The 14,514-nt window shown below is 36.4% G+C and overlaps 1 protein-coding gene across 2 annotated transcripts in view; it reads left to right on the plus strand.

The window, feature by feature from the left end:
- The window catches only part of pum (pumilio), a 136,134-nt gene that overhangs the window by 116,571 nt on the left and 5,049 nt on the right, over positions 1-14,514 (plus strand). For both annotated transcript variants that reach the window (XM_074091547.1, XM_074091555.1), the window contains exon 9: positions 6,020-6,225. In XM_074091547.1, the coding sequence (XP_073947648.1) occupies positions 6,020-6,225 (206 nt within the window). The remainder of the gene's footprint in view (positions 1-6,019; positions 6,226-14,514) is intronic.

Consider the following 14,514-nt stretch of genomic DNA (forward strand, 5'->3'; position numbering starts at 1 on the left):
TTTTTACTTTTTTTCCCTCATTAATGACAGCATTTGCAGCTTGACGCAGTAATGTTTCGGAGGTTTTCCCTCTTTCTGACTTTCGTTTGTAGGTACGCATCCTAAAAAAATATGATCTTAAAAATTATAGGTAACATTGAAGGTTCGTTGGGGTAAGTTGTTCCGCGGAACAAGCAGCCCCTCCGGGAGGGAACATCCAACCCCAAATTTCATTTTTTACAAATACTGCCAAACCATCAATTCAATAGAATGAATTCAAATAACACATGAACTACAAGACACCTTACTATTGTGACTACAAAATAGGAAAGTTATATGTAAATCGGGCCATAATTAACAAAAGTAGATCTAAAAGTTTAAACACGAAAAAATGTACTCACGTGGTGTTTTATGAGCTCCGTGCACACCACCACTCAGCCCGGCGGCGCTGGAGTAACTAAGATGGATGGGTGCCGGCGCGCGCGGCACGTCGCCTGATGCTCAAACGGCACACTTCACACGTATTGCTATCTCTTTTCTTTACAAAGTTATTGCCATCGGAACAACTTACCCCGGGAACTTGCAGCCCCGTCCTCCCCTAAACGACAGAATATATGTCTTACCAACTTCAATACACATTGTATAGTCGGATTAGTGGTTTTGATCAACTGTCGACATTTATTTTGTTTGTTTTGGTGAAGCAGTATTGATAAAAATGAAATGAACAAATCTTGCTGTGTTTGTTGGAAACCAGTTTACATTTCCTGTTGTTTCAATATTTTTTTCCCTTATTTTCGAATCCTTCTGAAAGCTGAAAATCAAATTTAAAATTAATATATTTAAAGACTATACAAGCTTTCTCCTATTGAACTTTGTATCCAAGGAAAAACTCACAAAGGATCAATCACATTTAAACACCCACATTCCACTGTTTCGAAAATCGAGTCACAGTGTAATGTCTTGTTTTGTTAGAATCGAGTTAAAAAATCGAAAGGTACAACACTATTGTCTTCAACGGACAGAGGAATAATGAAATGCTTCTACTGTGACGTTCAGTGGATACAATAGTATTGACGGTTCCGCCGCGATTTTCATTGCGTGTTTACAAGGCATACCATAAACATCACGTAATTTGCCATTTGCTCGTTTGCTATCCAGTCAAATAAATAAAATAAATAATAAATAAATAATTTAAAACCCGCAATGAAAGTTTACGCGTCGCCCGCTATACGTTCAGTACGTTATTATCTTGGTATTTATGGTACAAGTGATACTGATCTAAATTATTTCGTTAAATATTAAATCAGGGGATATTTATGTTCAAAAGTACTTACCCGTGAAAGGAAATATCAGGTCGCTACAAAAATGGAACTCTTTCGTGAAAATTTTCATGCGATTATTTATTATGATTTTCGGCCTGGTTTAACGCAACAACAGTGCATCGATCAAGTAAATTCAACTGTTGGTGACTAAGCCCCATCGAAAATAAGTGTCTATCACTGGTTTTGTGACTTCAATCTTAGACGTCTTATGTTCTCGGGCGAATTCAGAGATAGACGCTCAAATTTGCTTGTTGTTCAACAAAATATCGATGCTGTGCGAAAACGAGTAATGCGAGATCGTCAGGTTACATATTGCGAAATAGAGGCATATCTGGGCATCAGCATGTCGAGTATAAATAAGATATAACATGAACATTTGGCTGTAAAAAAAAATTGTTCGCGATGGATCCCGCATAATTTAACAAATCAAAAAAAAAGAGGTTCGCATTGAATGATGCAAGAAAATGTTTAAGAAATACAATCACAGCGAGTCAAAAGCAGTTTTTTAATATCTACTCAGGTGTTGAATGCTGGATTTACGCTTACGACCCTGAAACTAAGCAACAGTCAACAGTATGAGTGTTCAAAATGTGCCGAACCCAACCAAATAAACTCGTGCAAAAACACTTTGAAACAAATAGTAACCTATATTTCGAGGGTGCCCTGGTCAAACACGATACCTAAGTCGAAATAATTGATTGTTAAAAAAAAGAACACTACAATAATATGTTAGAAGTTTAAATTCGAAATTTTTATGAATTATTAGATCGAGTTATTGGGTTTGACCAAGGAGCCCTCGATTTTTTGTTATAAATTGCCATAAAGCTACAGTACCACTAGAGAAACGTAAAACAGTTAGAATGAGTGATAGGTACACGACCATTTATTTGACGAAAGTCTTTGAAGGAATTCGAAAAACTAACCAGAAACTAAGAATTATTCTTTATCATGACTAGACATCGGATTATATGCACTATCAAAATGCCAAAATGTGCATGCAAATAAGCACTAAAAAAAGGGCGAAATATGCACTAAATATGCATAATCTAGACACATTTATTATTTGAATTTACGTTTATTTTCACATTTTATTTGATACTAGTGACCTTCGCACAGGCTTCGCGCATGGGGAAAGTAAAAAAAAAACCGGCCAAGTGCGAGTCGGGTCGGACTCCCGCACGAAGGGTTACCTATCTATACAACGGGGTCACGCCGTTTTGTCACCAAAATAGTTTTAAATATTATTGATTATAAATATGTAAGTATGTTAGTCTGTAAGGTATTTATTTTATGGGCCAAGTTTTCCGAAATAAATGAATTTATTATTATCATTATTATACAACATTAGATATGAGCAACAATCATATTAAATATAATGACCCGGATAACTCACGTCTTAAATCGAGTTTAGCTCGACATGTTTCGGGCTAATCCGTAGCCCTTCGTCTTCGGAGCAACGCGACTCAGCGGCTGCTGCAACACGCGCACTGCGCGCCGCTGCTCTGCTCGCGCGACTACCCGACGAAACTGACACCGGCACACAACTACCCGCGTTTTCACCATCATTACAACTGTCAAATGTAGGATAGCACACAACACTAACAACATCGCTCTGTAAAGGTACGTTCACACACACCGATGACGCAGCACAAGTATTTAACACCGTTTTCCAACTCGGCGGTACCGTCCAACCACTATCCCGGTTGAAATTCGGCCGACGACTAATCTCGATGGCTTCACGCACTTTCCGCGGAATGAAAAATTCCTCTCTCGCAAGTACAGATACCTTATCAAATCTGATATAGTGCGTCGAATCCGAGTCCATTGAGTGCTCGGCCACAGCAGACCCCTTGTCGTCCTGTTCAAAATGAGCAAAAATCGTCAAAAAAACCACGTGAATGAAAATACAAATAAATACTCTGTGAATATTTCAAGCACATGCCTGTTGCCGTAAAGATCACCCCTTAAATATTTGTTTTATTGTGTTTTTAGTATTTGTTGTTATAACGGCAACAGAAATACATGATCTGTGAAAAGTTAACTGTGTAGCTATCACTCTTCATGAGAAATAGCCTAGTGACAAACGAACAGACGGACAGTGGAATCTTAATAATGGGGTCCTGTTTTTATTTCCCCTTTGTGCACAGAACTCTAAAACAGTCTCTAATCGAGGGCACTTCGCACAGATTTTTCAGCTCCAATTCCCAAAAACAAACATGACATTAATTATAGTACATATGGTATCGCAAAGTTTTTTGTAGATATTTATGTATTCTTTAATATTTTGTTCTATCATTAATAGTTTCCACAGCGTATGCGATGAAAGATGTTTTATGGCATCTTTTTTACACTTTGGGGTTCATTATTGAAGTTTAGAATAATTTAACATTATAATAGCGAAAAAAAAAATCGGTCTCGTAGTTTTTGTGTTAAATCGTTACAAACATCCAAAAATACAAAAATCCAAATATTTCCTCTTTATAATATTAGTATAGAAGTATAGATTTGTTTGATGAAGGTAGGTATTTGTTTTTCACAAACCTTGCAGAAAATCATGGTGACATCAGTCGTAAACTGGCCTTGTTTTTTCAGAGGCTGCATTATTTCTACAAAAATAAACATTTTCTTAGATACATAATAAAGAAATACAGCGAGAAAGAACTGTATAAAAGAACTAGAACTGTAAAAAAAGGGTTTAATATAACACGCCTAATGCGTATAACAACTGAAATAAGCACTGTCATTGAAAAAGTATCAAAGTATGCAATTACACTATAAAAATAGAATCATAATATGCATTTGCCATTTGCCAGCTGTCGTACATCAGGCGAACCAAGTCGGTTTTTGGAAGCTCAGAAAATCGAATTAACGGGTCATTCGCCGCGCAGCCCTGAATCGGTACCCAATGACTTTTATTAATTAAGTACCAAACGCAAAGAATGTGGTCAACGATTTTCGATACAAGAAGAAGCAGTCGATGCGTTTAAACAGCACGTTTTGGCGATACCTCAGTCAAGGCTTGTTAACGTTACCAATAAGTACATAACGTCACACTATAAGTACATAACGGTAAATCATAAAAATACCCAGTACCGGTATTAAAATATAACGTCAGTTGATAACTGAACATTATAGTATCATTACCCAATTAACGTTACTTTTACCGGTAACTTCTTTGATTATATATTTACTTAGAAACACAGTCCCGAAGAAAACTTTCTAACAAACACGGTCAACGAGACATTTGCAGCTATATTCAGGTAGATGCCAATATAACTAATAATAATTCAAATTCATAAAATTGCTCTATATGTACCCAGTATTTACTGATGAATCAATAGAACTTACGAAAAATAAGATATCCCATCCTTTTTTCTCATTTTTGACCCGGTATTCACAGATTTTTTTAAGCAGCATTTAGCCATTGTTGACAACAAATACTAAAAATAAAGTAAAGTTACAAATTAAAGGGGGTCGTCATACGAGAAACGTGTTTTTTTTTCAGCGTTTTTTGGTTGCCTAGCAACGACAAATATTTTATAAATGCTTCGATAATATAATATAGTGACTGACTGATTGTGAGGTTTATTCTTTTTTGTGCAAAATTAATAAACCAATTTATGACCCAAAAACCCAATGAAGCCAGCAACTTTGATAAAGCGCTCGCCGAATCCACACCGTATAATCACTATGTTTACCTATTGTTTTTTACACTAAAAAAATCATACTAAGTATTTAACACTATTTACAAGGTTTATAATACAGTTTAAAATTTATTCACACTAGTCGAGCTTCTTATTATTTAATTACACAACATACGAAGTCCACTGAATTTCCCGCGAATGAATCAAACTGACAGCTAGTTTTTTTCTGCTGCTGCGCATGGCAAGAGCCTGAAGCGCTATTCAGCCTCCGAGAGGGCGATAGCCAGGATGAGAATTAAAAAATGTTTTTTATTCAAAATACTTGCACGTCGTGCTTACATTTTGGTGATATGTTTTTATTAACTTGTTATGTAATGTAACTAGTTATGTTTGTTCAGGTGGAATTAATATTTTAACTTAAATTTGAAGTGGATATCTTGAACCGATTGAGCTGACATTTTGCATGCATGTATTATGACGTAGAGCTGATCTGACGATGAAGTTAGATGTTGGCGTTGGCCATAGGAACTCTGTAATAAAACGACACGACTGCATCGATTTTGGTCTCATTTGATTCGTCTTGACGACAACCTACCTGGGCCAATCAACTATTTTACCGACACTTTGGGCGTCTCCTGCGTTACCAAAATTGTCTCTGGCGTTAGCAAAAAATCGTACTTCTGACAAGATATTTCACGGTTTAATAGGTGGAACTTACGTAGGATGGCATGTATTCATGTACACCATCTATTAAATTACAGAAAAAACATGTTTACTTACAAAAATCTGTAATTGTTTGAAAAATGTCGCGGACAGATTAGTGTCGGTAAAAAAGTTGATTGGCCCACCTACTTTGGTAACCAGGGGCAAAAAGTACCGCCAGCAAAAATGCTTGTATTTGATTTTTTTACAAAAAACTATTACTGAAAAAGGAGGTGCGGAGGAGGAGGTGCGGAACCCTTCATGCGCGAGTCGCTCGCACTCGCACTTGACCGATTTTTTTAACTGTCGATGCATAAGTAGCAGCCCTCGTAGTAGTGTGTTGTATTAACGTGTTGGGTGTGGTTGTTGCAGGACCAGTACGGCAACTACGTGGTGCAGCACGTGCTGGAGCACGGCGCGGGCGAGGACCGGTCGCGGCTGGTGGCGGCCGTGCGCGGCAAGGTGCTGCAGCTGTCGCAGCACAAGTTCGCCTCCAACGTGGTCGAGAAGTGTGTCACGCACGCCACGCGCAACGAACGCGCGCTGCTTATAGACGAACTCTGCGGGTTTAATGACAAGTCAGTACCATATTTACACAAAATTCGACGTCTTTCTCTACAGGTTCATTTGCATGGTACCTACTGTCAGTTGCATGCGACTGTTGTTGTATTATAAAATATATTATCATGTTAACTATTCATACGATATCACGGTAGTAAACAAAAACAATAATTAGTTTCTCGCAAAAAAACAATGAGTACGAAAACCAATGAATGAGTCATTTTAATTTCCGAACCGCCCAGCATAGACGATTGATATGAACTCATTGAAAAAAAATATACTCGTATGTAGAGGTACACGGTGTTACGAATATACCCGTAAAGTGGAAAAGGGATTGTTAACCTTTGAGTCACTGCCATACGATAAATTTCATTTTTTTCATTGATATGAAAATCATATTTCAGTACATACACACATATTTACTTAATGTCCGCGGAATAACAAAGTCTTTAATAAAATAGCTACCCATTTTGTAACACGTTTTATGTTTACGGTATAGTCAAAAATCTGGACTAGCAAGACTCATACAAATTGGCTCACACCGATTTTTGCGATGTCTATTCAGTCAATTAAGGAATGAGAAGGGGTCAATCTCGGAATGAGAGATAATAAGCTGGAAACTCGTATACAGCTTCATTTTGGTGTTCTAAATATTGTCTCTTTAGTGTTTATTGGGTTATATCAATTTGGGGAGAGTCACTGCGTTCAAACCAAGAATACTGTTAACTATTATTTATTCCCAAAAGGACGAGTACACAATTTATTGAATCAGGCGTTACTTTGCGGAGGTCCATATCAATGAACTAAAATAATTTCCTTGCTCACCCGCGACCTTACGATAGCTAAGCTTATGCAAAATATGCGTGTTCATGCAGTTCCTCCACCTCCACACTGTAAGAACACACACAAATCACACAAACCCATCTATCACCACCACCGCACTACACTGACGCGTTTCGAACTCAAACAGAGCTCATCTTCAGAGTGACACAACCGTACACCATGCTACCAACCACCAGTCTAACAACTTTGCATAAGCTTAGCTATCGTAAGGTCGCGGGTGAGCAAGGAAATTATTTTAGTTCATTGACGAGTACACAGTCCTATGGGCGAGAGACTACTGGCGAGCCCGTCGGTATAGCTAACCTATTAAGATATCGCTATATAGGTAGCTATACAACTGTGTCGCTACAGTCTCAAAAGTCACATTTAGAGGCTGTTTCACAATCCATTGGTTAGCGTTAACCGACGGTTAAATGTGATGCCGTCTCCGTCTATTCGAACAAAACAAATAGAGCCGGCATCACACCTAACCGCCAGTTAACACTAATCAATGGATGGTGAAACAGCCCCTTAATCTCGTGTCCGCGTCGTAAGTTATTCAAGGTCAAATGACAAAAAAAAGTCAGTTTTTCGTGATCATCTCGGTTTCTGTAGCTCCAGTGATGTTAACATTTATTACAAAACTGTACAGCATAAAATAAATAAATAAAATAAATATCATGGCACACTTGACACCAATTGACCTAGTCCCAAACTAAGCAAAGTTTGTACTATGGATAGTAGGCAACGGATAAACATACTTATATACAGGGTTTTCCAGAAGTACCACGTCACAGTGACAGCTCAAGAGGAACCTAACCAACCTAACATAACCCCAGTAAAAGTTGCACGTTTTTCGAGTTATTACCGAAATAAAGATTTTTGGGGATACTCCCCTTTGTCTTGACATTTTTAGTACCAGCATCGACTTGGAAAGCTCTTAAGAAGAGTTTTTACGTGTATCGAATCGTGAATAGTTACTTTAGAAGTGCAGTGTGTTATTTTGTCAGTAACTACCGTAAAATGCTGAAAAAAACTTCATTAATCTTGATTTAAGTTGTCTCAAAAACATGAGTTACAACTTTAAGCATCTGCCATGAAAAAAAATTACCAGAAACGAAACAAATAAATAACGTCAATAAATTAGGCATGTTATGCAGATTCAGAAATGGTATGACACATGTATCTTACTGCGATAACATTAGGCATTCTTATTACTTTGCTGATGCCGTAAGCCGTCAGTGTTAAGTAAAAACATGTTACATTACCTAATAATTTATTGATTCAGGCGTTACTTTGCCGAGGTCCATATTAATGAACTGAAACAATCACCTACTTTGCTCACCCGCGACCTTATGATAGCTACGTTTATACTAGAAATGTTTGTTCATTCAGTTCCTCCTCCTCCACACTGCAAAAATACAGGGTAGTTCGAAGGACTCGCGCTGCTAGGCAGACTTGAAACCCCACACTTCAGTCTACTCGTGACCACGGCCACTGCAATGTTGCCGAAATGCCGAGGTAAATATTACTCGTGTGTGTTAGCGTGATAAGTCCCGTTGGTGGTATTTTGACTATGAATGAAAATCACAAATGTTTAAAACGATACATAATATTATTTAGTTAACGCTATAATCTGGACATCTTTAAGGTCAAAGTGAACAGACACCTCCTAGACAAACGTGTACCATCTTAGGCCTCATCTTCGCCTTCCATCAAGCGAGATTGAGGTCAAACGTAAGCCTATATTAAAAATATTCTAAAACCCGATTGGGGGGAGTATCCCCAAAAATCTTTATTTCGGTAATAACTCGAAAACCGTGCAACTTTTACTGGGGTCATGTTAGGTTGGTTAGGTTCCTCTTGAGCTGGCCTACCTCTGGTGTCACTGTGACGTGGTACTTCTGGGACACCCTGTAGATAGATACATACTTAAATACATATTAAAGATCCAAGGCCCGAGAACAAACATTCGTATTATAAACTTCAATTCAATAGAATCTGACAATCCTGTAGACACTTCCAGCCTACTAATATAAACACCGGGCTGCCTAAGGCTTAGTGATGTGACTATTATTCTTTTTTGATTTCTTTTAGATGATAATTGCAACACCAGGGACATATATAATCAAGTGTGCCCACGATAGGGTGTCTTAAATATGTAGAAAATTGTCAGATTCTATTGAATTGTACTTTACATACAAATGTCTGCCCCGGCCGGGAATCGAACCCGGGACCTCAAGCTTCGTATTCAGGTTCTCTAACCACTTGGCCATCCGGTCGTCCATAAAATTTGCAACAAATATTGTGTTAAAAATTGTTCGTACGTCCAACCGTTATTGAGATAGAGGGCAGAGAGCCCGCAGCGATCAGCCATACTGACTGATGCAAGGTCAACCGTAAATCAAGTTATTCAAGTTATTTCAAGATATTATCCCTATCCCGTGGGAATATCGGGGTAAGAAAAGCTTATGTGTTATTCCAGAGGCCTAGCTACCTACATACCAAATTTCATGGTTTTAAGCCCAGTGGTTGTTATTTCGAGATTTTATCCCTAGGTTATTCCGTGGGAATATCGGGTCAAAAAGTCGCCTATGTGTTATTCCAGACGTCCAGCTACCTTCATACCAAATTTCAAGACTCTAAGCCCAGCGGTTATTATTTCGAGATTTTATTCCTATCCCGTGGAAATATCAGGATAAAAAGTAGCTTATGTGTTATTTCAGAGGTCCAGCTACCTACATACAAAATGTGATGGCTCCAAGCCCAGCGGTTGTTATTTCAAGATTTTATCCCTAAGTATCCCGTGGGAATATCGGGTCAAAAAGTTGCCTATGTGTTATTCCAGACGTCCAACTACCTGCATACCAAATTTCATGACTAAGCCCAGCGGTTGTTATTTCAAGATTTTATTCCTATCCCGTGGAAATATCGGGATAAAAAGTAGCTTATGTGTTATTTCAGAGGTCCAGCTACCTACATACAAAATGTGATGGCTCCAAGCCCAGCGGTTGTTATTTCAAGATTTTATCCCTAAGTATCCCGTGGGAATATCGGGTCAAAAAGTTGCCTATGTGTTATTCCAGACGTCCAACTACCTGCATAGCCGTTGTTATTTCGAGATTTTATCCCTATCCCGTGGGAATATCGGGATAAAAAGTATCATATGTTTTAATCCAGGTTATAAACTAACTTTTCGCCAAATTTCATCCAAATCCGTCCAGCCGTTTCAGCGTGAAGAAGTAACAAACATACTCACTCACTCACTCACAAACTTTCACATTTATAATATAGTGCATGGGCCAGCTAGCCAAATTTAACAAAATGGTATAATTTGGGGGTACTAAGTTTCCTTCTTACAATAGTTAGACAGGTTTATTACGATGTAAAAAAACCATGATTGCCATCTAAAAGTAGTAGCTAATAGAAATGGCGGCCAATCCAAGATGGCGGATGTCGAGTTTTAAAAAAACAACTATAACTCGAGAACTATTCGTCCGATTTCATTTCTGTTTTTTTTTTAAACAAAAGTTCTATTTGTGTGCTTTAAATTTTGTTATATGATTTGTTTTGATTGAAATTTTTAAAATTTTTGTTTGTAATTATTTTTTTAATACAAGTTTTCACAAAATATCGTGTACATTAAAAAACAACTTATTTAGTCAACGCAGTTATTTAGTCAACGGTGAATTTCAACGGAAATAAAATCAAATTCATGTTTCAATGTGTTTTCAGCCATCAGACCCATATATGTTATACGTCAAATTAAAGATAATTTAAAACGCTACTATTCCTTATCTAATGCTTTTTGTAATGTACAAGATATTTTGTAAAAACTTAAAAAATAATAATAATAAACTTTTAAATATTTATTTAATTACTTATTAACTGTTGATTTTACTGATATAATATACATAACAAAATTTAAAGCACATATATAGAGCTTCGGTTTTAATTTTTTTTTAATGAAATCGGACGAATACTTCTCGAGTTCCATCCATCATCTTGCCATCTTGGATTGGCCGCCATTTCTATTAGCTACTACTTTGAGATGGCAATCATGGTTTTTTAACATCATAATAAACCTATGTAACTGCTGTAAAAAGGAAATTTGGTACCCCCAAATTATACCGAAATCTTGGCTGGCCCATGGACTAATATTAGTACGACATATAATAATATATATAATAATAAGCCTCTTTTATTCCTTAATACAATTAAACGATACAATTTTAAAATAAATTTACAATTTCTCAATTTCATTTGGTAATTAAATACTAGATCATAATTAATTTGATAATATAAATTAAAATAAATTATTTGACTTATTAATAAAACAATAGAATGTATAATTTCAATTTCTCGGTTGGTATATAAAAGATTAGACAATTATTAATTTGGTAATTAGTATAAAATTTATAAAATTTATTTAATTATTTGAATTATAGTCTAAGTTACAGTTAATACATTTATAGCATGCAATTCAATATCAATATTTTATTAAGGACCTCACTACAGAGTAAAGGCCTCCTCCATTTTTCTCCACACGATTCTATCCGTCGCCCTTTCCTTCCAGTTACTTCCCGCTGTTTTCAGTTTCTCGTCGAGCCATCTCACTGGTCTGCCTCTATTTCTCTTGCCTAGTGGTCCTTTCCATGTAGTTAACTTTTTTGTCCACTTTTCATCGTCCATACGTGCGACGTGACCAGCCCATTTCCACTTTAGTTTTTTGCAGTGTTGTAAAGCGTCTATAACTTGTTGTATTTCTTATGTCTGTATTTGTCCTTTTATGCTTTAATTTTATTTTTAAAACGCTTCGTTCCATGGCTCTTTGGGTTGTTAACATCTTATTTTTGGTCTGGTTTTTGAATATCCATGTTTGTGATGCACAAGAGAGAGATGGCAAAATACAGGAGTCAAGAACTTTTTTCTTCAATCTCATCGGAATATTTGATTTAAGGACTTCCTTTAAGCTCCAAAATTTGTTCCAGGCCATGTTTATTCGTCTAGTTCGTCTCGATGTCTAGTTTTCCTGAAAGATATTTGTTTACCTAGGTATATATATTCATCGACATAATCTAGTGGAGCGTTGTTGACAATTATGGGGTTTTTTTTTGGTTTGTCATAATTTTTGTTTTCGATGTGTTTAATTCTAAACCAATTTCATAGCTATTTGCATGTATTTCCTGTAAGAGTACTATATCATCAGCAAATCTGAGGTTGCTCAAAAATTTTCCGTTTCATAATGCTTTGGAGTACGGTTATAAAAATTCTGGGTGATAAAGGGCCGCCTTGCCGGACTCCTCTATGTATATCTATTTCCGATCCTGTTTTGTCCAATATTATTCTACTTTTACTATTTTTATATATATTTTTTATAAGTTCTACAGTTTCCCATGGTACCTTGCATTCCTGTAGAGCTCTCCATATACTATCGTGGGAAATAGAGTCGAATGCTTTGGCATAATCTATAAACGCTAGGTAGAGCGAGCGGTTCATTTCCTCATACTTTTCTATCACTAATTCTATAGAGTGAATGTGATCCATAGTCGAGTAATTCTTTCTGAAACCTGCTTGCTCTACCGGTTGGTGTATCTCGGTATAGTCTGCTAGACGCATTTCCACGCAAGAGGCAAACAGTTTGTAGAGATTAGGTTGTAGGCTTATAATTATTTTTTCTATAATTACCAATGTCAGATGGGTTTCCTTTCTTATAGAGAAGAACGATGTCTGATTTCACCCATTCACAAGGGATTTCTTTTTCGTCTAAAATTTTATTAAATAGAGTGGTCAGAAGCGGTGTTAAGACAGGCTCTCCAGCTATAATTGCCTCGTTTGGTATACTATCCGGTCCGGTGCTTTTCTCCTTTTTTAGTGCTTTAATTTTTGTAGAGATTTCTTGAAGTGAAAATCGTTGTAAGGTGGTACTATTGTGATATTCCGTTTCTGTTTGTATCTTTGTGCGCGGCGCTGTCTTGATTGAGTTTAGGTCTTTATAAAACTCAGTAGCTATTTTTATTATTCCTGATCTAGAAAAAGTCTTCTTATTACTTTTGGTGTTCTCCTGCAAGCAAGGTATCCATTGTTTAGATGTTTTTAGTTCTTTCAGACCTTTTTTCGTACTTAATAGAAGGTAGTGAAGATAGTGGATAATCTATGATTTAGGTATTCTTTTTTTTTATAATTTTTTGGACGTTTTTATATAAGTAAATAAGTTTTTTCTTTTTTTTCTTCCAATGATAACGGTTTTTTATGTGTTAGGTAGTTTCTTCTATTTAAAAGCATTCTTGTATTATCTGTAATAATGGGTTGTATTTTTTGTTTTTCTTTGTTGCACACTGTTGATTTGAAACTTTCCTTAATCGCTCTTTTGATTTTTTTATAGTAATTTTCTACATTTTCGTTTTCTTCTAATTTTATATTCGAAGAGTGTAGTTCTAGATTTTTCTTGAATTTCTGTTGCTCGTCAATAGTGTACAATGAGTAGTTTTTGGTTTTGTATTTGCCTCTTGATTTTTTCTTGTTGGTCCGCAACAAAGTGCTCCTTACAAGTCTGTGATCGCTGGGGAAGGGTAATTTGTGTAATACTTCAATATTGGTAAATTTTTCTTTTAAATTTGATAAAATGTAATCTATCTGACTTTTATTGTTTTTTGATGAAAGCCATGTCCATAGGTTTTTGCTAGGTTTTTTAAATAGGCTGTTGATTACAAATAAGTTTTTTTCCCAGCAGAATTGAATGAATATGTCGCCTCTTTTGTCTCTCTTGCCGAAACATGTATTGCCCAATATTCTATCTTCGCCTTTTAACTTACAGCCAACCCTGGCATTGAAGTCTCCCATAATTATAAGGGTGTTTTTACAATATTCCAGACATTCTTGTTATTTTTCGTAGAACATTTCAATTTCTGATTCAGTTGCATCTGAGGTAGGGGCGTAAACTTGAATTAAGTATATGTCTTTGTTTCCTATTTTTAGCTGTAATATACATATTCTATCAGACAATGCAGTGAAACTTTCTATATTTCCTTTAAGGTATTTCTTTATAAGGAAACCTACTCCGTGTTGGTTGTCCTTTTGCCTCTCCAAAATAACAGAATATGTGGTTTTCATCTTCTTCTATGTTATATCCTGTGCGTCTTATCTCTGACAGACCAATTATATCGTATTTAATCCCTGATATAGCTTGTTTAAATTCTAATAGCCTTCCATATGATAGTAGCGATCGGGCATTAAATGTACATATGTATAGTGGGTGGAGTGGAGGGTTACAGTCTCGTACCCACGCGGTGACAGGCTGTATTGGGGGACTGGGAGAGGGCTGCTTTAATTGCTATATCGTGTTTTTGTTGGAGCTTGTACTTTGTTGTTCAGACGAGCTTTTGTCCGGGTAGGTGAAGGTTGGAGTTTTTAAAATGAAGTTTTCCATTACATTGGTTTTGTTGATCTTCGAAGGCTGGTTTTTATTTTGATTTGTTTTTGGT

Source organism: Choristoneura fumiferana, chromosome Z, assembly GCF_025370935.1.
Source record: "Choristoneura fumiferana chromosome Z, NRCan_CFum_1, whole genome shotgun sequence".
Lineage (NCBI taxonomy): Eukaryota > Metazoa > Arthropoda > Insecta > Lepidoptera > Tortricidae > Choristoneura > Choristoneura fumiferana.